Source organism: Brassica oleracea, chromosome C9 (assembly GCF_000695525.1).
Source record: "Brassica oleracea var. oleracea cultivar TO1000 chromosome C9, BOL, whole genome shotgun sequence".
NCBI lineage: Eukaryota > Viridiplantae > Streptophyta > Magnoliopsida > Brassicales > Brassicaceae > Brassica > Brassica oleracea.
In genome coordinates this window covers 48,294,676-48,319,220 of record NC_027756.1, presented here as the reverse complement: position 1 = coordinate 48,319,220, position 24,545 = coordinate 48,294,676, and the positions used below count along the sequence as shown (strand labels likewise).

Sequence of the window (24,545 nt, the reverse complement as noted above, 5' to 3'; positions counted from 1 at the left end):
GCATCCACGCCTTGCGCGAAAAGGAAGGACCATTGTGAAGTCTAAACCATTAGGAGCACGAGCAAAAGGAGAGCAACCACCGAAATGAATTTCCTCTGCCATAGACGACAACACAAAACTCTAGACCTTAAGATGCACACGAAATCACAGGGGTGAGATGACCACACAACCACCACACACCACTGAGAACGTGCCGATAGTGCGCGACCACCATCTCCCTTGAGCACCAGCAAGTCCATAAACCGAAACAAGACACCAAGCTTCGACATACAGGAACGCCGATAGACTCCTCTCCACAACGAAGGAAACCTTCGGAAAAGAGAAACAAGACGAAGACCGGAGGAGAGAGCCTGTATCGTCGCTCACGCGCCACCACTGCCGGAGACAACACCCAAATCTAGAAAAGGAAAAACAGATATGTCGTGTCTCCACCTTCAAAAGCCGACTCCAATCGACTTGCAACCCTCACCGCCTCAATTCATCTCCAGATCAAGCTATAACCACTGGATCTATCACCCCCGGGAGGATCTAGGGTTCCAACTTCAAAGCCATACCAGAGATTTCACATATCAGAGAAGAGAAGAGACAAGTGACTAAAGCAAAGAAAAAAGGAGAGGATGAGGAGGAGACGCATCCGACGCCGGAGCTAACGTACACCGGCAACACCGATGCCTCCGACGCCGGAGCAAGACGGAAAGGGGTTAGCTTTTTACTTTTAGAGATGGACGGGAGAAAGAAGAGAGAGAAAGGTGTTAGCTTTTTTAAGTTATTAGAAATAATTGCTTTCTTTCACACGTTTGATCAAATTTATCAGAGAGAGTTGCGTAGAAGGATACTTTGTGTTGGTCCTTTACATTTTTAAGCACTTTATACTTGAGGTATACTATTGGATTTGCTTTTGTTTTTTCTCTCCCTAAAATGTCCTTTCTGCCAGATAAAGATTTTCTTTCTAGTTAATGTTAAAGTGAGGGAGTAACGAGTCGTTAGTTTCGTGTGGTCAAGAAATGGACAATCATTTTATGGTTAATTACTTGTGGTCAAGAGATGGACGAGCATTGTATGGTCATGGCAGGTGAATGAGTCTGTCGAGACGAAGGAAACTGGGATTTTATCGTAGACAAAACGCAAACGCAGATGTCTCGCAAGTTTCTTGTGGTCAAGAGATGGACAAGCATTGTATGGTTAATTACTTGTGGTCAAGAGATGGACGAGCATTGTATGGTCATGGCAGGTGAATGGATCTGTCGAGACGAAAGAAACTGGAATTTTGTGGTAGACAAAACACAGATGTCTCGCATGGTCTCGTTCCGTGATGGCATTACATTGAGTGAGTTGGAGCAAAACGTCATGAAGGACTTGTGTTACGGCGGGAAGGTGGGGAGTGTAGCCTTAAGATGATATCTTAACGGCGGTGGTTCTTGAAGATTGAAGCAAATTAAGGGCGCGCGATTTGTGGCTTCATCTAGACGGAGGAAAGATGCTTCTACGTTACATGTCCCGCAACGAGAAAAGGAAGAAATCACAGATCTGAGATTAACTAGACGATGGAGAAGGTTTAATTCTTGAGTTGCGGTGGAAGCACATTAGGGTTCTGAAGAGGAGAGAGATGAACCAGTGGGTTATGGTGGAGATAAGTAAAAGAAATAAAATAAAAGGAAATATGAGTTAAAAAGGTAACTAAACTAGTTTGTATTTTTGGGCTAGTTGAATCATTTGAATCTAATAAAGTACCGGACATGAGAGAAATATGTCATGGAAGAAGGAAAAAGTACGTCTAAGTGTAAAAATTTCAATTTATTAATAGTTTTCAACCAATCATCTTTCTTCGTCTTCAAATGTTGGTTTGAGTTTTTTTTTTGGTTAAAGAAAAAGAAGTCACTAATCCTAATATGCACCTAGCTACTGTTGCTTACAGAAGGATAGGAGAAGAGGAGCTCATGATTAATGGATTTATCCGGTTTAGGGACTACAAGACCCGGTTAAGAGTAACAAAATCAATAATACACCAACATCCGGTTCAGCTGATCAAACTGCCAATCTAATAAAGAAACTGGAATAACATACTTTTCAAACGAATTTAGACTAAAGACATGTTTCAACATCAACATTACCAGTGGACTGATTACATATATATCACAAGGTCACGAAAAAGAAACAAGTAGTTTTTTTTTTTTGAAGTCTTGAGGCAATCTATTGAATAACCAAAAAAGGTGTCAAGACTTTGAGCACTCAGGGCAAGGGAAACAACCTCTGCCTTTGCAATTATCGCAAGTGGCTGATCTGGCGTTTGATGATGGCTCTGGCTCACCGAATCCAAAGATACCTCCTGACTTGATCGTCCCTGTCCCTTTGCAGCGACCACAGGCTACATTCTTTACATCTCCACACTTCGTGCACATCCCAAGAGACCTGCAAAAGTTGTTTTTTTTTTTCAGAAACATAGGATTGTATGGATAATAGATTCAAGAACAAGTCTAGTTTCATTCAGCTATAGGACAGTTGCAGCCTATATCACATTTCTTGGAGAATTCAGTTATAAGACCACCAATGCCTACACAGTCTCTCTCCATTACAAAAGTCAGTTTATTTTTCTTTTCTTTTCAGAATCTATAATCATAAACTCATAATCATAACAGTTTAATCCTTTGAACATGAAGCTATCATTCAATACCTGAAGATTTCAAAACTTTTTCAGTGAGGACTGCAGAATTTCAAGAAAATTATTACTTTTTAACAGTGGAGAGAACTTGGAAGAAAGTGAAAGACAAAAGACATAACCCAACAGAGGCTTTTTGATGTCGGAATCTATCCTTTTGGTAGATATCAAACAATTTATCACAAAGAAACTCCTAAAGTTTTACCATTTTCACATGTTCAGCAAACTGAGAAAATAAAATAAAAAAACAATCAAAACCCCACTATACGCAGTTACTACAAGCATCATCGATTCGTCTACATCATCTCATACGTCAGTAAGCCATAACAAGCAAAACAATTCACATCCAAAGTCTGATACTTTATGACATGGCTTATCACACAGAACATGAATTGATTGAGGAAATGAGATAATGATACTTGTTACCTTCTCTGAGCAGCGGCAATGAAAGCATCAACTTTTGGAGCAGCGATGGTGGCGCCGAGAAGCAGAGCCCCTACTGCGAAACCCGCAACTTCGTTTGATGTTAAGCTCTGCATCCTCTCTCTCTCTCTCTCTCTTCTTCCTCCCTTTCCTCACCTCTTCTCTCCTCCGTACCTTGATAATGATATCCTGAAGTCGAAAAGCTGTTATAAATAGTTTGTACCATAGAATTAGCAAGTTGGCCTATTAGCTCAGTTGGTTAGAGCGTCGTGCTAATAACGCGAAGGTCACAGGTTCGATCCCTCTATAGGCCACTTCTTTATTATCTTTATGTTATTTGTCCTCTCCTTTAAATTTTATTGTTTTATTTTTGTCAACACAAGTGGCCTATTAGCTCAGTTGGTTAGAGCGTCGTGCTAATAACGCGAAGGTCACAGGTTCGATCCCTGTATAGGCCATTATATTTTCCTTTTTTGTATTGATTCCTTTATTTTCTAACTATTTTTATTTGCACCCCGTACGTTTCGATATAATCAATTTCATCCCAATAAAAAAAATTAAAGGAAAATCGCGAAATCTCCTATGGCCTTGTAGGGTTTAAAAACTTGGTTGTTTACTCCGTCACTCTCTCTCTCTGAAACTGCAACCGAAAGAAGAAGCGATAGCGTTTCGTCTATCCTCATTCAGACAAGCCGACAAGTGTTGTCGACATCTCTTCAAGCTTTTTGACTTACAAATTCGTGTTGTTAAGTCAGTTCCTGAATCTTCCGCCCCTAAAGATAAGAGTTTGAGATCAGCAATGGAGACAGCAGATCTAAATGATTATACAGTTATCAAGGAAGGAGAAGCTGAGATTCTAATGCACAAGAAGAACAAAGTCTTCTTCAACAAAGCTCAGGTTTCATGTTCTTTGCCTTCTTCCTCTGTTTCTAATTGGTTTTAATTTTCTGCAATGATAATTGATTGGATTGAATCAAGGGCAATCTCAGGATTGATCAAGTTATTAGCTTTTGGGGCTTTTCTTTCGTTTGAGATTGCAAGTTTAGTGCTTTTGCTTCTAATTGTTACTAACTAGTTAGCTGTTAATATGTTATGTGTTAGTTTCATCGTTGTGTTTGGGAGAAACTAAAAGGAATATTTTTTTATTGTGAGGTGGACTTATTGATTGTGGTGTTATGGTTAGGTGAATAATAGGGACATGTCCATTGCTGTCCTGAGGGCGTTTATATCCAAACGCAAGCAAGAGCATGATGCGATGTTATCCAAAAGAGCTAGATCTTCTGGTAAAGTGGTTGAAAAGGATGTCTCTGAAGTTTCCAAGGAAGGAGCTCCTACTGAAAACGGTGAGGATAATGGTAAAACTAACGGAGAAGAACATGAGGCATCATCTAAGGATGGATCGAAGGAAGCTGCCAAGACCACGTATGAACCGGCCCGAAGGGAACTCAAGCCGCCAAGAGTCCTTGAGGTGTACTACCTCTTTTCTTTCCTTTACGATTGTAATAACTGTACTTTGTTTAGTTGTGCTTTCCTGTTAGATAACGGTCTTAACATTGGTAGGCACTGTCAGCTTCTGGGTTGCGGGCTTTGAGATACGCTCGTGAAGTTGAAGGAATTGGTCAAGTTGTGGCTTTAGATAATGACCCAGGTACTTGTTTTCTCCCAACATCTGTGCTTGTGAAGACGTTTTAAAACTTTTATTTTAATTTCTCAGAATAATAAAGTATTATCCTTTTTTTTTTTCTATAAAAGCATCGGTTGAAGCTTGCCAGAGAAACATAAAGTTCAATGGCTTGATGTCTACTTCAAAGGTCGAGTCACATCTCACTGATGCTCGTGTCCATATGCTCACCAACCCAAAAGAATTCGATGTGGTATGCCTCCAATTTTCTTTTGCTCATTTAGTAAAAAGAAAAACTGAAAGTTTCTTCATCTAATTGACTGTCTTATTGTGTTAATTTTTTGGTTAATTGATGTCTTAGGTTGATCTTGATCCATATGGTGCGCCGTCTATCTTCCTTGATTCAGCTGTTCAATCAGTTGCCGATGGTGGGTTGCTCATGTGTACAGCAACTGACATGGCAGTGTTGTGTGGTGCTAATGGTGAGGTTTGCTATTCCAAGTAAGTATATATGACCTTATTCTCAAGACAAATACTATATGATTTTGTCTTTAATTTCTTAAACATGTCCATTATTAGATATGGTTCCTATCCACTGAAAGGCAAATATTGTCACGAGATGGCCTTGCGGATCCTCCTCGCTAGCATTGAGGTAATTGTTTTACTATTTCTTCTCTAAAAGCTCCTTATTTTCGATCTATTGACTTTAGTATATTGTTTGATTGGCAGAGCCATGCTAACCGCTACAAGCGGTATATCGTTCCTGTGCTATCAGTCCAAATTGATTTCTACGCCCGTGTTTTCGTCCGTGTCTACACGTAAGTCTCTCTTCTCAACAAACACTTCCCTCAGCTAGAAACAAGCAAAAGATTTTAACCTTTTATAAAATGCAGTTCGGCGAGTGCAATGAAGAACACTCCACTAAAGCTCTCTTACGTCTATCAATGCATTGGTTGTGACTCCTTTCATCTTCAATCCGTTGGAAGATCTCTCCCTAAGGTTTCATGTCTGTCTCTTTTGCGTACTTAGTTTCTGAAACTCGACTTTATTTATTATCCTCTTTTTGTTGCAGCATAACAGTGTGAGGTATCAAGCAGGACTTGGTCCCGTTGTTCCTCAGGACTGCACTCACTGTGGGAAGAAATACAACATGGGTGGGCCGATATGGTCTGCTCCAATGCATGATCAAGAATGGGTGACTTCGATACTGAACGGTGTTAAGTCCATGAAAGATAGATATCCTGCTTACAACAAAATATGCTCTATGCTTACCACAATCTCAGAGGAACTGCCAGATGTTCCGCTCTTTTTGAGCCTTCACAATCTCGCTGCAACGCTGAAATGTACTTCGCCTTCAGCTGCTATGTTTAGATCAGCTGTGATCAATGCAAAGTACCGTGTCTCCGGGTCACATGTGAACCCTCTCGGGATTAAAACTGATGCTCCTATGGAGATCATCTGGGACATCATGCGTTGCTGGGTAAAACTAAGCTTTTTAACTGTGTTCTTGGCCAGTGATACTGATTAAAACTGTTTTGGTTTTATAGGTGAAGAATCATCCTGTGAAGGCGCAGTCACCTGACCATCCTGGGAGTGTGATTCTGTCTAAAGAACCGTCTCATCAGGTTCTTCTTTCGTTTTGCCATTGTTATAATGCTCGATTAAATTATAATCTTAAAACAATGTTTTTCTTTTGGGCAGGCTGACTTTTCGCGCCACGTTGGTTCACTAAGCAAAGCACAGGTGAAGAAAGTAGCGAGGTTTCTGCCGAATCCAGAGAAGCATTGGGGACCAAAGGTGAGGGCTGGTCGTCAAATCACAAGCAAACACGTGTCGCTTATTGGTCATGAAGCTGTGAACGGTCATCTCAATGGCCACAAGGAAGCAGCAGGAGCTGAAGAAGAAGAAGAAGAGGAGAAAGAAGATGTCGTTGAGGATGAGCCAGAGATGAAACGCCAGAAGATTACAGAGGTTATTGCCTCGTCATCATAGAGGTTAATGTTTACACAGAAATTTTAGATTTTGAACTGCAAAAGATTTGCTTTTTTTTTTTTTCATTTGAAACACTATTCATCATGTTCTGCGTTTTTGTTCAAAGCACACATATTGAACTTTTAAATATCGATTTTTTAATCTTATTTAGTAGTCTCATACTATCTTTAAACCACTGAATCCGAACAGAGACAGTCTCGGCTACTATCAGAGTATCAGATCGTGCGCAACAAATAAATAAATATTCCCATCGGTCACCTAGGTGATTTATGTTCGAAACCCGGCAACTGCGTTAGACATTTTTTAATGTCCGAACCTGTTTAATTGCTGCAGCTATTACATGGCCTAATATGAGAAAATACTCAAATAAATATTGAACTTACATATTTTTGTCAAAGAAAAAATACATGAACTCTACGTTAATCCAAAAAAAAAAAACATATGGAATTGCGTTGACTGAGCCAAATTAGATACTATTTTAGTCAACATTAAATTTCATTTAGCCGAAATCAAAACGGCGTTATTTTGCTAAACTGAAAAAAAAACTAATAAAATTCACCATGAAAATATTAAAATTACACATTTTTACTAAAAAGCATAAAATTCCATTGATCCAAAAATATAAATTTATTTTGGCCAAGACAAATCTCTTATATACTAAATCACAAGTCACATGACCAATCAAATTCTGACATATGATTTTTGCTTCAAATTAATTTTAAAAGCAAAATTAAATGTATTATTGATACAATTATATTTTCCTTAGATGAAAAATAAAGCTGCATGTGTCGAGTATAGATGAAAAATAAAGCTGTATGTGTCGAGTAAAGAAAGAACAAAAAGTTGCATATATCTAAACCGTATTCCTCAATTATAGCCATGATCCCTTTTTTTTTCAAGTAAACTGATTAGGCTAATCTGAATAAACTTCAAAATCATCTTTTTTGTGCACCGAACTATAAAATCATTTCAACAAATAAAATTTTCTACAAACCGGTCATCGTTCTGACGGGCATCTTCATATTTTCTTTCTTTCTACATTAATTTGATTTTTTTTATCATTCACCGCATGGATTATTTTTGTATGAAGGATTTCTCACTAAGTTTCATAACCTGCTTATATTAAACTTATGTTGCAATCTGTGTAAAAGATTGAGCATCAATCTTTGTATTGTTGAAGAAATGAAGAGAAATGTTCTGAGTTGGTAAAGGATGCAGAAGGCTTGACCATTCAAAATTTAGGTAAACAATAACCTTCTTTACCTTTTTTTTAATCTTTGCAATTTCTTAAAGTTAAATTTCTAATCATTTTCTGTAATTAATTTTGAAAAAATTAAAATTTTTTTTTTTTTTGAAATTTCATAAGTTTTCTTTTACAATTTTCCTATGTTGTTGTGATGACTATCTAAAAACAGAAAACAATTAATGTTTTAGATAAACACTTTTCCCAAACCCTTTAAATAATAATTCAAGAAAACGTTTTTTATAAAACAAGGTAGATTTGTAAATTTTAATCTTAGAAAAAATAGGCAATGTGGATAAAAACTAAAATAAGTAAGATTAAAAATCAAAATTTTTACTTTAAAAAAATTCAAAATTTTAATCTCAATAATATTGAAAAATATGGCAAACATGTAAACCATTTAATATCAAAATTATTGTTTAAGCCCTCCTATTTTCAACCTCTCTCTTTAAATTTGAAGGCACCATTGTTATTCAGGTTCAGAAATGATTTTGACATAAAATAATTTAGTTCTGAATTCTTATTGAAGATTATAACATGTTCAAAAAAAAATTAAAGTCAGTAACATGTTCAAAAAAAATTAAAAGTTTGTAAAATTGATCTGTGCATTAGCACGGCGGGTGATACTAGTTATATATAAACCAAGAATCCAAAATCCGAACTGAAAACAAGTTATATCTTTTGGATCAGTGAAACATTCACGTTTTTTAGTAAAAAAACGTAAGCTCACTATTTTATAGTGAATTTTGTTAGTTTTTTTAATATTTTAGTAAAACGACATCGTTTTATTTCTATCAACAAAATAAATGTCGGTTAAGTGAAAATTAATATTGACTAAAGAGTTCATACCTTTTTTTAATTGATGAAGAGTTCATACCTTTTTTTGGGTAGAAGTGTGTAAGTTCAGTATTTATTTGACCGTTTTCTCGGCCCAATATTGGTCCAAACATATAAGATAAACCGTCATAATTGATTTATGTGAACAAAATAAATGTCTGTTAAGTGAAAATTAATATTGATTAAAATACACTTAATTTAGCTTAGTCAACACAAATTCATATTTTTTTTGGATTGACGAAGAGTTTGTACATTTTTTTGGTAAAAGAACGTAAGTTCAGTATTTATTTGACCGTTTTCTCGGCCCAATATTGGTCCAAACATATAAGATACACCGTCATACTTGATTTCTGTGAAAAAAATAAATGTCGGTTAAGTGAAAATTAATATTAATTAAAAACACACCAAATTTAGCTCATGCAACACAAATTCATATGTTTTTTGGATTGACGAAGAGTTCGTACCTTTTTTGGTAAAAGTGTATAAGTTCAGTATTTATTTGACTGTGTTTTCTCGGCATAATATTGGTCCAAACATATAAGATACCCCGTCATAATTGATTTATGTTAACAAAATAAATGTCGGTTAAGTGAAAATTAATATTGATTAAAAATACACCTAATTTAGCTCAGTCAACAAAAAGTTATACGTTTTTTGGATTGACGAAGAGTCCATACCTTTTTTTTGGTAAAAGTGTGTAAGTTCACTATTTATTTGACCGTGTTTTCTCGGCCCAATATTAGCCCAAACATATAAGATAAACCGTCATAATTGATTTATCCGAACAAAATAAATGTCGGTAAAGTAAAAATTAACATTGATTAAAAATACACCTAATTTAGCTTAGTCAATACAAATTCATATGTTTTTTTGAATTGACGATTATTTCGTACCTTTTTTTGGTAAAAATGTGTAAGTTCAATATTTATTTGACCGTGTTTTTCCGGCCTAATATTGGCCCAAAAATGATTTCTGTAAACAAAATAAATGTCGGTTAAGTGAAAATTAATATTGACTAAAGAGTTCATACCTTTTTTTAATTGATGAAGAGTTCATACCTTTTTTTGGGTAGAAGTGTGTAAGTTCAGTATTTATTTGACCGTGTTTTCTCGGCATAATATTGGCCTTAACATATAAGATACACCGTCATAATTGATTTATTCGAACAAAATAAATGCCGGTTAAGTGAAAATTAATATTGATTAAAAAATACACCTAATTTAGCTCAGTCAACAAAAAGTTATACGTTTTTTGGATTGACGAAGAGTCCATACCTTTTTTTTGGTAAAAGTGTGTAAGTTCACTATTTATTTGACCGTGTTTTCTCGGCCCAATATTAGCCCAAACATATAAGATAAACCGTCATAATTGATTTATCCGAACAAAATAAATGTCGGTAAAGTAAAAATTAACATTGATTAAAAATACACCTAATTTAGCTCAGTCAACAAAAATTTATATGTTTTTTGGATTGACGAAGAGTTCGTACCTTTTTTTTTGATAAAAATGTGTAAGTTCAGTATTTATTTGACCGTGTTTTCTCGGCATAATATTGGCCTTAACATATAAGATACACCGTCATAATTGATTTATTCGAACAAAATAAATGCCGGTTAAGTGAAAATTAATATTGATTAAAAAATACACCTAATTTAGCTCAGTCAATACAAATTCAAATATTTTTTTGAATTGACGAAGATTTCGTATCTTTTTTTGGTAAAAATGTGTAAGTTCAATATTTATTTGACCGTGTTTTTTGGGCCTAATATTGGCCCAAAAATGATTTCTGTAAACAAAATAAATGTCGGTTAAATGAAAATTAATATTGATTAAAAATACACCTAATTTAGTTCAGTCAACAAAAATTTATATGTTTTTTGGATTGACGAAGAGTTCGTACCTTTTTTTGGTAAAAATATGTAAGTTCAGTATTTATTTGACCGTGTTTTCTCTGCCCAATATTGGCCTTAACATATAAGATACACCGTCATAATTGATTTATGCGAACAAAATAAATGCCGGTTAAGTGAAAATTAATATTGATTAAAAAATACACCTAATTTAGCTCAGTCAATACAAATTTATATGTTTTTTTGAATTGACGAAGAGTTCGTACTTTTTTTTGGTAAAAGTGTGTAAATTCAATATATTTTTGACCGTGTTTTCTCGGGCCAATTTAGTCCAAACATATAAAATACATCGTCATAATTAATTTCTGTGAATAAAATAAATGTCGATTAAGTAAAAATTAATATTGATTAAAATACATCTAATTTAGGTCAGTCAATACAAATTCATTGACGAAGAATTCATACCTTTTTTCGGTAAAAATGCGTAAGTTTATTATTTATTTGACTGTTTTTTCACCCTAATATTGGTCCAAGTATACCGTCGTAATTAATTTCTGCGAAAAACATAAATGTCGGTTAAATGAAAATTAATATTAATTAAAAATACATCTAATTTAGCATAGTCAATACAAATTCATTGACGAAGAGTTGGTACTTTTTTTTTGGTAAAAATGTGTAAATTTATTATTTATTTGAATGTTTTTTACACCCCAAAATTGGCCCAAACATATAAATAAGATACGATACACCGTCGTAAAATCATATAATCCTTGAGTGGTAATATTTACGAATATTTTTGGTCCATTCTCACAAAATAGTTTGAACTCTCTTCTCTCTCAGAGCAATGGCGAAACTCTTCGGTTTTCCAATTAACGTCGAAGAAGACGGTGGACGTGGTGGTGGTGGTGGTAGCTCAACCAATGCGGAGGCTTCTCGATCTGCCATGAACTTATCCGCCGGCTTGCCTCAGAGAGAAACCAATCCATATCCCCGTTTCTCAGAGTCTGGATCGTCCCCTATGGATTCGGAATCGAATCTGGAGAACTCCTTCATCGATTTCTTCGGTAGAGAGTCGCACGAGATCGAGACGGCCGGGCGGAATCAGATGCAACGTGTCTCGCGTGGTGTAGACATGGAGGAGGATGGGGAGATTGATTTAAGGCTCGGAATCGGGTCCGGGGCTGGGTCGGGTCAGATACGGTGTGATTCGGTTACAGGGGATAAGGAAACTGATTCGGGTCGGGTCGAAGCTGGTACGGATCTTATTGAAGAGCTCTTTTGCGCGGAGGAGGAAGAAGGCATGTTGATGGCTGATGACGAAGTACTCGATTGGGAATTAGATCCTGTCCAACCTACTAGTCATGTGGAGGAAGGAGATGAATTGGCGTTACCTGTTAACAACGATGCTCTACTTGAAGATTTTAACGAAGAAGCTCTAGACGATTTCATGATGGGCGTTTTTGAAGGCAGTTCTATTATGGATGTGACTTACGAAGACATTCTAGCTATTTTTCCTGAACCCGGTGGTGACGACCATGTAGATTACTTTGATGTTTTTGTGCAACCATTCGATCAAGAGCCTTCGGTCATGGCAAGTCCTCCCGCGTCCAAAAGGGTTGTTGATGAGCTTCCTGTTGTGGAGATCACCTCTGAGGAACTGAGCAGCGGGAACATTGCTTGCGCGATCTGCGTTGGTGATTTTGTGGTGAAGGAGAAAGTTTCTAGGCTTCCTTGTTGGCATTACTATCATGGAGAGTGTATACTACCTTGGCTAGAGATGAAGAACACATGCCCGGTTTGTCGGTTTGAGCTTCCTACTGATGATCTTGAGTATGAAAGGAATAGGAGAGATCATAGAGGCTAGGGATTTTAATGTATGAGTAGATGATGTAGTTGTGTCCTTTTTTATCTTTCGGTATAGTGTGTCTCTTCTGATTCTGATTTGTTATGATGATAATGATGCTGTACATACTGGGTGTAGAAAGATATATAAATGGAAAAAAAAAGGAACTTTTGCATCTGTATCTTGTTCTTCAAGCTATTTAGGCTCACTAAATTTCTTAGACGTTGCTGAGAATTTTCCAATTTGACAGTTTGTTTATGAAGTAACTTTGATTAGATTCTAAATGTGATTTAATTTTTTTATAGAGGTGATTTTGATAACTGCTCCAAAAGTCCTTTTAATATTTATTAGAGATTTTACCGCGCGTATCTGTCGTTTGTCTATAAAATTATATGATATTAATGTTAAATATAACTTAAACCTTAGATTTTTTTAAAAAAATTAAGTTTGTTTTTTAAATATTACGTCATTTATTTGTTTCGAAATATTTTATTTGTTTGAAATATCATTAATTTACGTTAACATATTAAATTTTTCTATTAAAATTTTAGTAATCATGTTTAAATCTTTCTTAAAATTTATAATACTCTACATTTAATAAAATAAAAATGTTTTCTATTATAGTATGTATATTATATATTTTTTATAGATCATCTGATTGAATTTAAATTATTTTTTTGAAATATAGGTAAATAACCTTTATTTCATATAAATATAAAATTTTATAAATGTGTAATAATTTCTAATATTTAAATCTGTAAATTTTGATGACCAATAAAATGATTCAGTAATTCTTTAAGTTTTGAAGCCATAATTTATTTTCAGTAACCTTTTTGGTATTTATTTTTTTGTAAATAATTATTTACTATAAAAATGTGAAATATATAGTAGATTTCAGTATGAACGATTCCATATTTAGTTACTAAATAATAGTACTTTTGATAGATTGCATTACACATATGCAGATATATTAGTCACTGGTAAATTTAAAAAAGTTATAACCTTGGAATATTGTTTGTATATTGTTGGACCAGAATTTAGCACTAAATCCTTCCCGCCAAAATGATAAGAAACCGGCTAACGACGACTTCGAGTTGAGCTTAGACAGGCCCATGAGAACTCGTAACTCGAAGTCGGCCCATAGAGCCCGAGGTTCTTTGAGTATGAATAAGTCAAAGAACAAAGAGAATCATTCTCCTTATATATCGGAGAGTGATCAATAAAGAATAGGTCGTAGCTAGAAAGGTGGAGCATGTGCAACAAATTATTAGCCATATTACTAGCTTCTTGCAGCAACCTTGCTCTCATATAAAAGAGGCCTTGGATCTAACGAAGAATGCATCTTCTCCGGGGACGAAACAAAGACAAAAAGGATGAAAACAAAAGAATAAAGACTGACGAAGAGGTGGAGAGACTTCGGTCTCGGCAAGATCGACATCTTCTTCCACCAACACATGATGTAATCATTATATCTCTGTTTAATGATTAAACAAGTCATCCATTTCTTTATGGTTTAAGAAGAACAAGAGAGATGAGATTCCCAATAATCATCTCACGACGTAAACACATCTTTGTAATTGTGAAAACAAGAATCCATGACGATAGCGACCCTCGTATCATGTTAATGATCGACCTTATCTTCATACGACAAGATCGATCTAAAGAGATCATATGCAGTTCGATAACTTATCAATCGTACACTAACTACTAATTATTCAAGACAAGAGAGCTTGAAGCAAACATCGAGCTCGAGACCGACGAAGTCGAGGTCTCGCCCATGACCGAAGAAACCGACATATTTTTCGAGATGATTATAATCGAACTATGTTTAGACTTGATCCCTTGACGGGTACGTAGGCAGCTCGATCCCGAGTTCAGTCACGATCCTTCGTAATCCCGATATCCCTATGATATTCGACCTGCGAATATAGTCCATTCTTGTTGACTCATACTTGATTACATCGTTGTGTTCTAAAGATATCGTTGCCCATATTATTTCTTCCCTAGATTGAACTCCCGATCACTATCAAATTCTTAGTGTAGATTTTAGGATCTACATATATCACAGTAGAAACTTATTTCCACTATTCTTAAGCTTACGAAAGTGTTGGAGTAGGAAGAAGTAATTTAGAATTTTTTTTTAAAATTGTAAAAAATTCTCAATGCATTAATTGGTGATGTTCTGACCAAAATTCTTATAAATAATGATGGAAAAATCTAATGGTATATTGATAGATTGAAGGTAACAATTAAAAAATGTAAATGCGATTTTCTGAGAATCAAAAGCAGCTCTAAACAACTTATTAATTCATAAATGTTTATCTTATAATTTTGTGTTTAAAACATATTTAAGCTTATTTCTATTTTATATTGACATATATGTTTTTTAAGAATGTCAACACTTTTAAAATTTAATTTTCAAAAACTTAACCTAGATATTTAGTTAATTTCTTCTTGGTACTTTTTAGTCATTTTAAACTGATTTTAACCCTTTTTGGTTTTGAGAAATTGATTTTAACATAATTATTTTTGAAAGTTAGTGTATGTAATTTTGTCGTATATTAAGAATTTATGGTTAACTAATGTAAATATAAATACTTTTTTTTGTTAATTGTTTTTTGGAAATTTTCATTTATTTAAAATTATTTTTTTGAAAATAGTGAAATTCTGACTTGTATTTTTTCGTTCTCATAATATTTTCTCTTTAGTGAGAGCTTAGCAAGTTTAACTTGTTTAAGAGAAGATATATTTGAATTTTACATAAACCTAATATGTTTTTTTTTGTAATGATACCAATAGAAAAACGGTAAAACTAATCAACGCTTCTATTTGCCGACAAAAAAAAAATCAACGCTTCTATTTTAATTTTTTGGTTAGTAATCCTAAGTTCACATTGTTGTTAAGCCAAACATAACAACCAAGTCCATAAACAATTATTTCTGAATTTATTAATAGAAGAATGCATACTTGCTGATGGTTAAACATGTATATTTCGTCTATATTTTATAAGTAATATTATTGATCAATATGATTAATATTCAAATTTCCATATCCTAAGTACACTATACAGTTTAAAATTTTACTTAGTTAGATATGAGTTGAGGTAATCCAGTTTGCACAAATGATAAGAAGCTAATGACTTTGAAGATGATGACAACCAGCACGAAGAACATGTCTTAATAAGGAACTCAAGTTTGTATGATACGTGCAGATTCTAAACTTCAAGATTAATATCGCTGCAGTATGATCAAAGTATTTTGTCTTTTTTTTTCATTCAATCCTCGACAACCAAAGGAAAGACACAAATAAGTAATGTAAAAAGCTGTAAATCATAATAGTATTCCATATACTGTATTAAAGCGAAATTGTACAACACACATGCTTGTGAACGGAATACCTTAATTTCAGAAATCATTATTCACTACTTTAAAAAATGCAAAAACAAAAAGATCGAAAATAGTTTAGATAAAATTCTGCTAGATTCCCTCGTGTCCCTTTGTTATTGCTGCTCAGCCTGCTCCAGTCCTACTTCAAGGTGGATCTAGGCGACGCACACTACTTGCCAAGCTTCTCAAACGTATGATACATCACTGGTCTACCCTCTTCTCCTAGAGACTCAAATGTCCTCTCTCTAAACCCATAATCTTCCAAGTATACACTAATTTCCGGCTTGTACGCGCTCACAGCGACACTCTACAGAGAATTTGTTGGGATCAAAGCAAGACAGAAGCCTTCTCACCAGCTGATTCAGCTGGATAGTGTTGAAGTCATAACCCACAGCTTCAAAGCGACAGTAGCTAACCCCATCTTCAGTGGTCAAAGATGAAGAAAAATGGAAATCTCGAGCTTTGCAAGATCGTTCCCGGCACAAAGATCGCTTCATAAATGAAAAGGAAGGAATGTACCTGGTTTTGGCATGTATCCTTGTAGAATGAACTTGACAGTGTTTAGCTACTCTTTTGCAACAACAACTACAAATTACAAAGAGAGTTTAATTGTTGAATGCACCACAAATCTGGTATATCTACATACCTCCCATCTTGAAGGTTCATATTTCTTTGGATCCAGGTAAATCTCAGGTTCTAGGTGAACGTACCTGAAATAAGTGAGCCGTATGATATTGGCTAAATACAAAAATATGAAAAATGGAAAGCAAAAGATGCTTTATTGTTTAAAGATAATCCAGCATGTCTCCTTCAATTGATTTTATGAAGTAGCCATCGCAGATCTGAGACTTATTAGGGATCATTTTCAAGAATCTGCTGAGAAAATTATGAATTTTTTGGAGATTCAGAAAGAATCACCAATGTTAACTATTACATTTAACTTTATGCCTGAAAAATTGAAATTTAATATTACATGTAACGAAAATAGAGAATACAAATCATTATACGAATACATGAGGAAACAAAATAATGATTCTAAGCTCAATCAATCTGACAAAAAAAAATGCTATTCTTCAAGAGGAGAAGATGAAAGCAATCAGATGATGTCAGCCATATGCAACAAAATAGGACATCACCACATACATATTAAATCAAATCGAGCAAAGATTAACATTACCTAAACCGGAAACAGGAAGTTAGGCTGGAAGGAAAGTGTTCCCAAACTCAATCTGCTGTTGATCTCATCATCATCACCTTCTTTCTTCTTATCAGACTTATTCTTTCTGCTGACAGTAAGATGAATTTACTTTCTCGGGTGAAGCTTCTTGCTTGCTCCTCTCCATATAGTTTCCTCCTCTACTGAAATTATTCTCATACAACTGCGCATCCACAATCTTTCTTTTTTTTTACTCTTTTATTTCTTGCTCATCTTACTTTATAACTTTCTCGACTCTGATTCAATGAAACGAAAAATTGTACAATTGGATAAATCTAATCAGGCGTACAATTCCATGGTAATTCGGAAACAAAGAGATTGAGTGCTAAAGTATAAATAATAAAATAATACCTGACTTTCAGAGGTAGAGAACAACAAATCGTCGTGGTGTAATGAATCTCGAGTCGAGGGTTCGTATTTTAGATAACTCGGCTCGGATAACAATAGTTAACGGACCTGTTTTATCATCAAGGGGTTTATATAAGAGGAGAAACAAAGGGAGGTGGAAAGATATTCTAATGAAGATAGGAGCAAGAGCAAGAGCGGTACGAACATTCTGCTTAGAAAAAGAGATGGGCTATTCCATAGAAGGCTACTTTCAATTTTGTTCAGCCCAAATTTACTGGCCCGGTTATATTCTTTGTCGACAAAATATAGATGTGACGTGGAACTATAAAGCTTCGTGATTGGTTGATTTTTTAGTCTGACGTGGATAGGCTGAAAACACTCTCTCAGTCCTTTTTATATATTGGAACTAGGGCCGGTCCACCCTACGGGCGGGAAGTTATAATAAAATTGATTTTATAATAATTTATGAAGTAATTTAAAATTATGATAGATTAAAAAATATTATAAACGAAAAAATAATGAAAGACTTATGAGATCATTATAATTATTTTTTTTTGTTTTGAATTATAATGATAGTACATTTCACTATTCTCTGATAAATAACATTATATTTTTAATATTTATTTTAATTCAAATGTTTTGTTTTATAATATTCTTAATTAAACTAACTTATGACTCAAAACTTGAAGTCATTCCTAAAGTAATTCATGTTTTTTTTTTGTGATGTAATTGTATATTCCCTTTGTATGTATGTTTTGTAACATTTTGTTAAGAGAAGTATATAATAATGTTTATGGGTTTTGAGAATTTTAGGATGTCGAAGGATTATTTATGTTAAGATTAGTTATATTTGAGTTAAAATGTTTTAATGAGGAGGTTCATTGAATGATTTAATGTGATAGTCAATGAGGATGCATGAATCCAACCGACTTCTGTAACGGTTCCAAAATTCAATCAAGGGTAGAAGAAGTGGAATCGAACAGCCAAATACGACGCCTTCCAACTGACCTTGATCGGAATTCAGCGTGGCTGGTGCAGCAAATCTTCATTGGCCGTAGGTTTGAACCGGAGTTGTTAAAACGCAGCAGATCTGTCTTTCGTTCGTCGACATTATTTTTGGAGAAGAAGCCGTCTCATGTGGGACCCCCTCATGTGTTACTTTACAGCCCAGAATCCCAATTATGTTAAGCTCAAAACACCGATCTAAAATATTTATTAACAAAAAGAGAAAAGCCCATTAATAATTGCGATTGAGTGAAACGGTGAGTATCATCCAAACCGGACACGAGTCGGCTTGTCAGAAACCGACTTTATGACGTGGCAAAGCAGGAGTGAGGCGAACATATTTTTATATATATAGATCTCTTTTATATATTGGGATCAATCAAGATTAATTTATACCTGTTCCAATCGAAGATTCTATTGTAAAAATATGTGTAGAAAATGAAGAATATTCATGTGTTTTACTTTTACCATCTGTGTTTATCTTTGCTTTTAGACGATGCGAAATACAGGTCGGCACGTCAGAGGTGGTTTGGTTTTGTTAGAGATGTTGCGACTTGCGGTAATCCCAGAGGTCTGGTCCAATACGGACGAGTCATGTGACTCTGTGACCAGCTTATGATGATTAATTGATTATGTCGGTTTAATATAGTCTTACATGGACTGTATCTAATTCAACATGCGGGCTTGGAGCCCACTATTAAATCCCTGAATTTTATAGGCCGTCATCTGGATTGATTCATTGGTATAGTAGCTACGAAATCTACGTTGAATATCAATCATGTTATCTTTATATTGCACGAGTTTTTTTTTTTGTCAGTTTTGAAAATTTGACGGCTCTAACCGCGGTTAAATTCGAGTGCGAGCAATGCATGCATTTGAAACTGACATCTAAAAATCACACTAAACTTCCAATAATCAAAACTTATAACGATGATCCGCATGTTTCATGTCACACAATAAAGATTAAATATTTATGCTCGGATATTTCAAATAAGTTTTGATAGTTCTTCATATTTTTGGATATTTTGGATGTTATTTTGCTAGCTATTTTCTAAACTTTTAGTTGTCTATTCAATATTTCCATGTTTCTTTCAGTTAGCTATTTTTTTCTTTTGGGAACATTCAGTTAAGTTAACTACTTCAATATATAGTAAATGAACCGAATCCCATTAGGAATAAGATTGTAAAAATAAAGAAAAGTTAATTAGTCATTTTCACATGGGAGTGGCCGGCTCCTTTCTGTGTAGTGAGTGACTCTACATATCTAAAGAGCCAAACTTCAAAACATCGAGTGTCGGTTTTTTCAATTATTTTATCATGGACAATCTTCTTTCTGGCTCTTGGATACCCAATTGGCTCAACATTATTTGCTATCTTCACATTCAACAATTATGGCCTTTTCTCATTCCATGTAACATAATCCACGTATAAATTTTAACCAATTTTTTTAAAAAATATTATAAGCTCCTCTATACTTAAATATGAAATGTATTCCTCAAAATGAAAACTAAGTAAAACAAAACGAGAAGAATTTATATATATATATATATATATATATATATATATACCAGCACCTGAACTAGACATAATGACATCTCGAAGTTTGAGTTACCAGAGTCCGATGTGAAAACAACCACAACAAACTATTCAATTTTCTTCTTAGAAGCATGTTCATTTTATGTATTAATCATAAGCAGTTTCGTGTCAGTTTAATTATCGTTAAATTTTTGTTACAAAATAAATATCGTTTTAGAATTTTATACAAAATTTATTAACAATATTCTTTAGTTTATTATTCTGTTGGTTGAAATATGATTAGATGTATGGGTAGTAATGTTTTTAATTTAAAAAATATACAAAATTAAATATTTTTTATTTTATGTGTAAAAATTTAAAACTACAATTAAAATGAAACGAAATAAATATTTTATTAGAAAACACTCACTTATATATTGAATACGCAAAGAAAGTGTATCTTGAAAGTGTATCTTTAAGAGACTTGTTATTTTAGTAGTTGATTTACAGGTGATTTTAAACTTTATTTGTGTCGATCTGTTTTCGATTAAAATGATTGAAGAAGTTCATAGAAACAGTTGCAAGAAAAAACCATGAATATAAAACGAATTTGTAGTTGGGGTGGGTGAATGACATCACATCGGAAATATTAATTACACCATTGAAAATGTTTCATTTGATAACTATTACCTCAATCATTTTGGGATTGAAATTTGAGCTCAAGTTTTCGAAGTTCTCCCACTTTGTCTTCTTGTCTCTTTGGATTTTCTTCCTCTTCTCCTTGAGGGACATGAACCATTTGCAGACCAATGTTCAAATTCAGAGTAATTAATATCAGGCAATATATATTTTAATATTTAAAACTAAATGGTGGACTTGTATTTTAAACACAACTTTGAATCAAATCCAGACTGATTAGTACCGCAATGTAACATCAAGTACAAATTATTAACCAATATCTATAGAGACAAATGCATTGTGCATGCATGTATCATGTATGCATGCACTTGATCATACTTGGATACCAAGCATAAAACTAATTTTAAAAATGGAAAAAAAATTTAAACCTAAAATAAACCAGGGAAATAATTAGGCAATGACAAGTAGGTCTTATGAGAATTATAAACCTTTTGCTAGACATGGTATATTAATAAAAAACATAATTCCCATGATTACGACTGACGATAATGATCTAAATTGGCAGTGATAGTGGAGCAAGACCTTAATAAAATTTAATTAGAAGAACCTCACTCATGATTTTGGCCTTTATTCGTATCATTCTATTACTATTCAACTAGAAGGAAAATGGATTACGTATCCGTGATTAATAGTATAAATTATTAACTAAAAGGTAAGAATTTTGTTTTGATTTTGTGTATTTCTCTTTTTTTTTTAAACGATTTTGTGTAGTTCTGTTGTTAAGATAGTAGTTTTATAATTTTTAGTTCTGTTGTTAAGATAGTAGTTTTATAAACAGGAGCTCACTTTTACGCAAATGAACGCACATCTTTATAACAAGTTAGGCATTTCTATTTATTAACATACGTTTGTGTGTTATCTCAATTTGGAGAATTTGAGGGCACGAACGAAGAAAATACAAAACTATAAATTGGGTCTATAATTATAAAGTTCTCACAAAAATAAGAGAAATGGAGTTGTAAAATTATCGTAAAAGGTGTGATGATATAATAAATTTTGCCTTTGGTGATTGGCTTATCCTTAATCCACCAATCAGTTGGACCCTCGTGACATCACTCATTTTTCATTAAAAATAGTGTATCGATAAAATAATAAAATAATATACCGGTAATTTCTAAAAGAAGAAAATCATTGGAAATTCAAATTCTCATATGGCAAGAAAACGAGTAAAAATTCAAATTTTTTAGATTCTTCTTGTTTTGTTGGAACAAATGTAGATATAGTTTGGCTAGAAGAGGATATATAGGTACCACAATTATCATTTTAATTACTAATTACATTAGGTTTCAGTTTGCATTTTTATTTATAAGATGGAAGATCTAAGAGATTTCTTTTTAAAGAATTGAAAATAAGGTAGGCCAGTATCGGTGGTAGTGTTACTGATGGGACCAAAACAATGAAACATTAAAAATACTTTATATATAGTTCATGATCCAATAAAAACAAATATCAAAATAATATTAGATAAAGTAAACACTAAGAAGAAAAAAAGCAAATTAGAAAGGAAGGTAAAAAGAAAAGAAATAAGAGAAAAAAAAACTTGAGGCTGTGGAAGAAGAACAAACCGAGCAAAAGGACATGAGACAGAAATAAAGAAGAAATAGACTTTGTCTGAATGATATGACTTGATGGTGTGTATTTGCCTTTCGTTTGACCAACACAGTACACACTCAAATTATGCAACTTGAGGGTTTAAGTCAGTCAACAAAGTTTAAGGTGATGTGAATTACACATTAAAAAGGAGTACTAATGGTTATAAACTTTTTCATTCAATATTATCAGTCGGTTTAAGATGAAAATCTATAACATCAGAGCTTGTTAATCTCAAATGTATATTTGATCTAAAATCCAAGAACTAGTTCAGTAGAAACTAGGGGGTCTCTCTCGAAAATGTGGTTTCCTCAAGTAGCAATGTATGTCCTCACTAAAACAGTAAAACCTGAAATCAACTTCTGAGAAAAACAACTTTAACGAAAAAGCCTTATTACTCCAATCATGTAACTTTCTGTCAACACCCAAAAAGTCTAAAGACGTCCAATATCAATTTGCAAATATTTTTGTTAACACTGTCGTTTTACAAATGGACTATAATAAACCCATGCATGCCTAAGTTATTTGATATTTAGAGAAACGTTTGATCAATTATCCGACTATCTAAAAAGTTTACCTGAAGCTTATGTATCGCGTATATTGTCAACGAGCCTAAGTCAGGAAACTATAGGACAAAACCAAACGATATCACTACAAGAAAACACAAATTTAACGACGGCCAAAATCGTCGTTATTTCCTCGGAAAAGAAGAGTTACGAGGAAATGGCGATGAAAGGCGTTTCGTCGTTATATGATTGTCGTAAGAGAAGATTCGTCGCCATTTCGTCGTTAATTAGCGAGGTTAAATTTTCCTCGTAAAGAAGAATTAAGATTTCGTCGTAAAGACCACGTTGGGTTTCCACGTAACGCGGTCGTTGTTTTTCCTCGTAAAAAACTCGTAAAGGATTCGTCGTAAAAGACTCGAAAAAACCTCTAAACAAATTCGTCGTAATAAAAACGTAAGGAACACGAAAAGAATTCGTCGTAATAGAATCGTAACGGAATCCACGTAAAATCCTCGTTAATTAATCCTCGATATTTCGTCGTTAATTTTCCTCGTTAATACATCGGGAATTAGCGACAAAATTACTTTGTTTTCTATTTACTGAATTTATAAATAAAAATTATATTTATTTAATTTATTAATAAAATTTTAATTGAAATTAAATCGAATAGAAAATTTTTTTTTGGCCGAATCAAAATGAAATTATATAATATATAAATAAGTTTTGAATTTTAAAATACAATAACAAAAAAAAAAACTAATGCTGCATTGCCGCGTCGTAGAATTCCTCGCTCCTTCTCGAGAGATCTGCCTCGTTGACTTGCACGGATGCCTCGCCTGGAATGGGGTTTTGTTGTTTCATGGTCCTGAACATGGCCTCCCATTCCGGATTTGTGGCCGCTATGACGTCCAAGAAGTTCTCGAGACCAGTCATACGAGCTGTGAACGACGATTTTGTCGAGGCCAACTCGTTTTGTGTCGACGACAGCTGATGTTGTGTCGTCTCCAACACGTCGCGCAGCTGAGAGACTTCATCATCCCGTCTCTGGCCATAAGAGGAAGTCGCTCTCGGAACATCGTTGACGGAACCAATCCCCAACACACGTCCCTTTTTCTTGGGAGCGACCTTAAAAAACAATAAAATATATATTAAAATTTAAATTTTAAAGTAAAATGGAATTAATAAAAAATTTATATAAAATTTACCTCCTCGTAAATTCTATCCACTTCTATTGTGCAAAAAAAAAACATTAATAATTAGTTTAGAAAAATAAAATTTAAAAAAATATAAATCAGGAATAAATTGTAAAAACTTACAGCGTAAATCTTGAACCACGTCCTTCTGATGTAGAGCGGAATATATAAGTTGTCTGGAAGAAATAAGTCGTCTGGAAGGTTTTCCAACTGGACGACTTACAAATAAGTCGTCTAGAAGGTTTGGACGACTTATTATAAGTCGTCTGGAAGGTTTTCCAACTGGACGACTTACAAATAAGTCGTCTAGAAGGTTTGGACGACTTATTATAAGTCGTCTGGAAGGTTTCCCAACTGAAGAAGTTCAATAAACATAGAGAAAATGAAGAAGTTCAATAAACATTGCCGCAGACGACTTAGCATTAAGTCGTCCAGAAGAGGTAAGTCGTCTAAAGAGGTCACTTTTGCAATTGAAAATTAAAAGGGACGACTTAATTATAAGTCGTCCGGGCTTTGTTTGTTAAAAAAAAACTTCAGACGACTTATAAATCATCTCTAATTCCACGTAAGGCTAGTTTTGCATTTGACCGAATCGTGTCAGATCTTTGACTATTTCTGGACG

The 24,545-nt window shown here is 33.9% G+C and overlaps 4 protein-coding genes, 1 long non-coding RNA gene and 2 other non-coding genes across 8 annotated transcripts; 4 read left to right on the top strand and 3 right to left on the bottom strand.

The window, feature by feature from the left end:
- Window positions 1-2,039: 2,039 nt before the first annotated feature.
- Window positions 2,040-3,249, bottom strand: LOC106316330. The gene is made up of 2 exons (XM_013754202.1): window positions 3,083-3,249; window positions 2,040-2,409 (listed from the first exon to the last, which is right to left on the bottom strand). Exons 1-2 carry the CDS (start codon window positions 3,193-3,195, stop codon window positions 2,214-2,216), a joined length of 309 nt encoding a protein of 102 aa, XP_013609656.1. The 5' UTR covers window positions 3,196-3,249; the 3' UTR covers window positions 2,040-2,213.
- A 70-nt stretch (window positions 3,250-3,319) lies between these two features.
- TRNAI-AAU lies at window positions 3,320-3,393 on the top strand. The gene has a single exon. It is a non-coding gene; the product is annotated as a tRNA-Ile (tRNA).
- A 70-nt stretch (window positions 3,394-3,463) lies between these two features.
- TRNAI-AAU lies at window positions 3,464-3,537 on the top strand. The gene has a single exon. It is a non-coding gene; the product is annotated as a tRNA-Ile (tRNA).
- A 148-nt stretch (window positions 3,538-3,685) lies between these two features.
- On the top strand, window positions 3,686-6,838 carry LOC106313184 (probable tRNA (guanine(26)-N(2))-dimethyltransferase 1). Its single transcript, XM_013750926.1, has 11 exons — window positions 3,686-3,977; window positions 4,263-4,547; window positions 4,640-4,727; window positions 4,832-4,953; window positions 5,062-5,201; window positions 5,280-5,352; window positions 5,430-5,518; window positions 5,594-5,699; window positions 5,773-6,180; window positions 6,248-6,325; window positions 6,402-6,838. Exons 1-11 carry the CDS (start codon window positions 3,879-3,881, stop codon window positions 6,690-6,692), a joined length of 1,779 nt encoding a protein of 592 aa, XP_013606380.1. The 5' UTR covers window positions 3,686-3,878; the 3' UTR covers window positions 6,693-6,838.
- Window positions 6,839-11,466: 4,628 nt separating this feature from the next.
- Window positions 11,467-12,486, top strand: LOC106315229. Its single transcript, XM_013752978.1, has one exon. It carries the CDS (start codon window positions 11,467-11,469, stop codon window positions 12,484-12,486), a length of 1,020 nt encoding a protein of 339 aa, XP_013608432.1.
- Window positions 12,487-15,784: 3,298 nt separating this feature from the next.
- Window positions 15,785-17,597, bottom strand: LOC106316476. Of its 2 annotated transcripts, XR_001264841.1 has the most exons (4): window positions 17,419-17,597; window positions 17,029-17,303; window positions 16,498-16,561; window positions 15,785-16,436 (listed from the first exon to the last, which is right to left on the bottom strand). It is a non-coding gene; the product is annotated as an uncharacterized LOC106316476 (long non-coding RNA). The 2 variants fall into 2 exon arrangements; XR_001264840.1 differs by having other exon boundaries at window positions 15,785-16,561.
- Window positions 17,598-23,486: 5,889 nt separating this feature from the next.
- LOC106315227 lies at window positions 23,487-23,980 on the bottom strand. The gene is made up of 2 exons (XM_013752977.1): window positions 23,936-23,980; window positions 23,487-23,855 (listed from the first exon to the last, which is right to left on the bottom strand). Exons 1-2 carry the CDS (start codon window positions 23,978-23,980, stop codon window positions 23,487-23,489), a joined length of 414 nt encoding a protein of 137 aa, XP_013608431.1.
- Window positions 23,981-24,545: the final 565 nt, after the last annotated feature.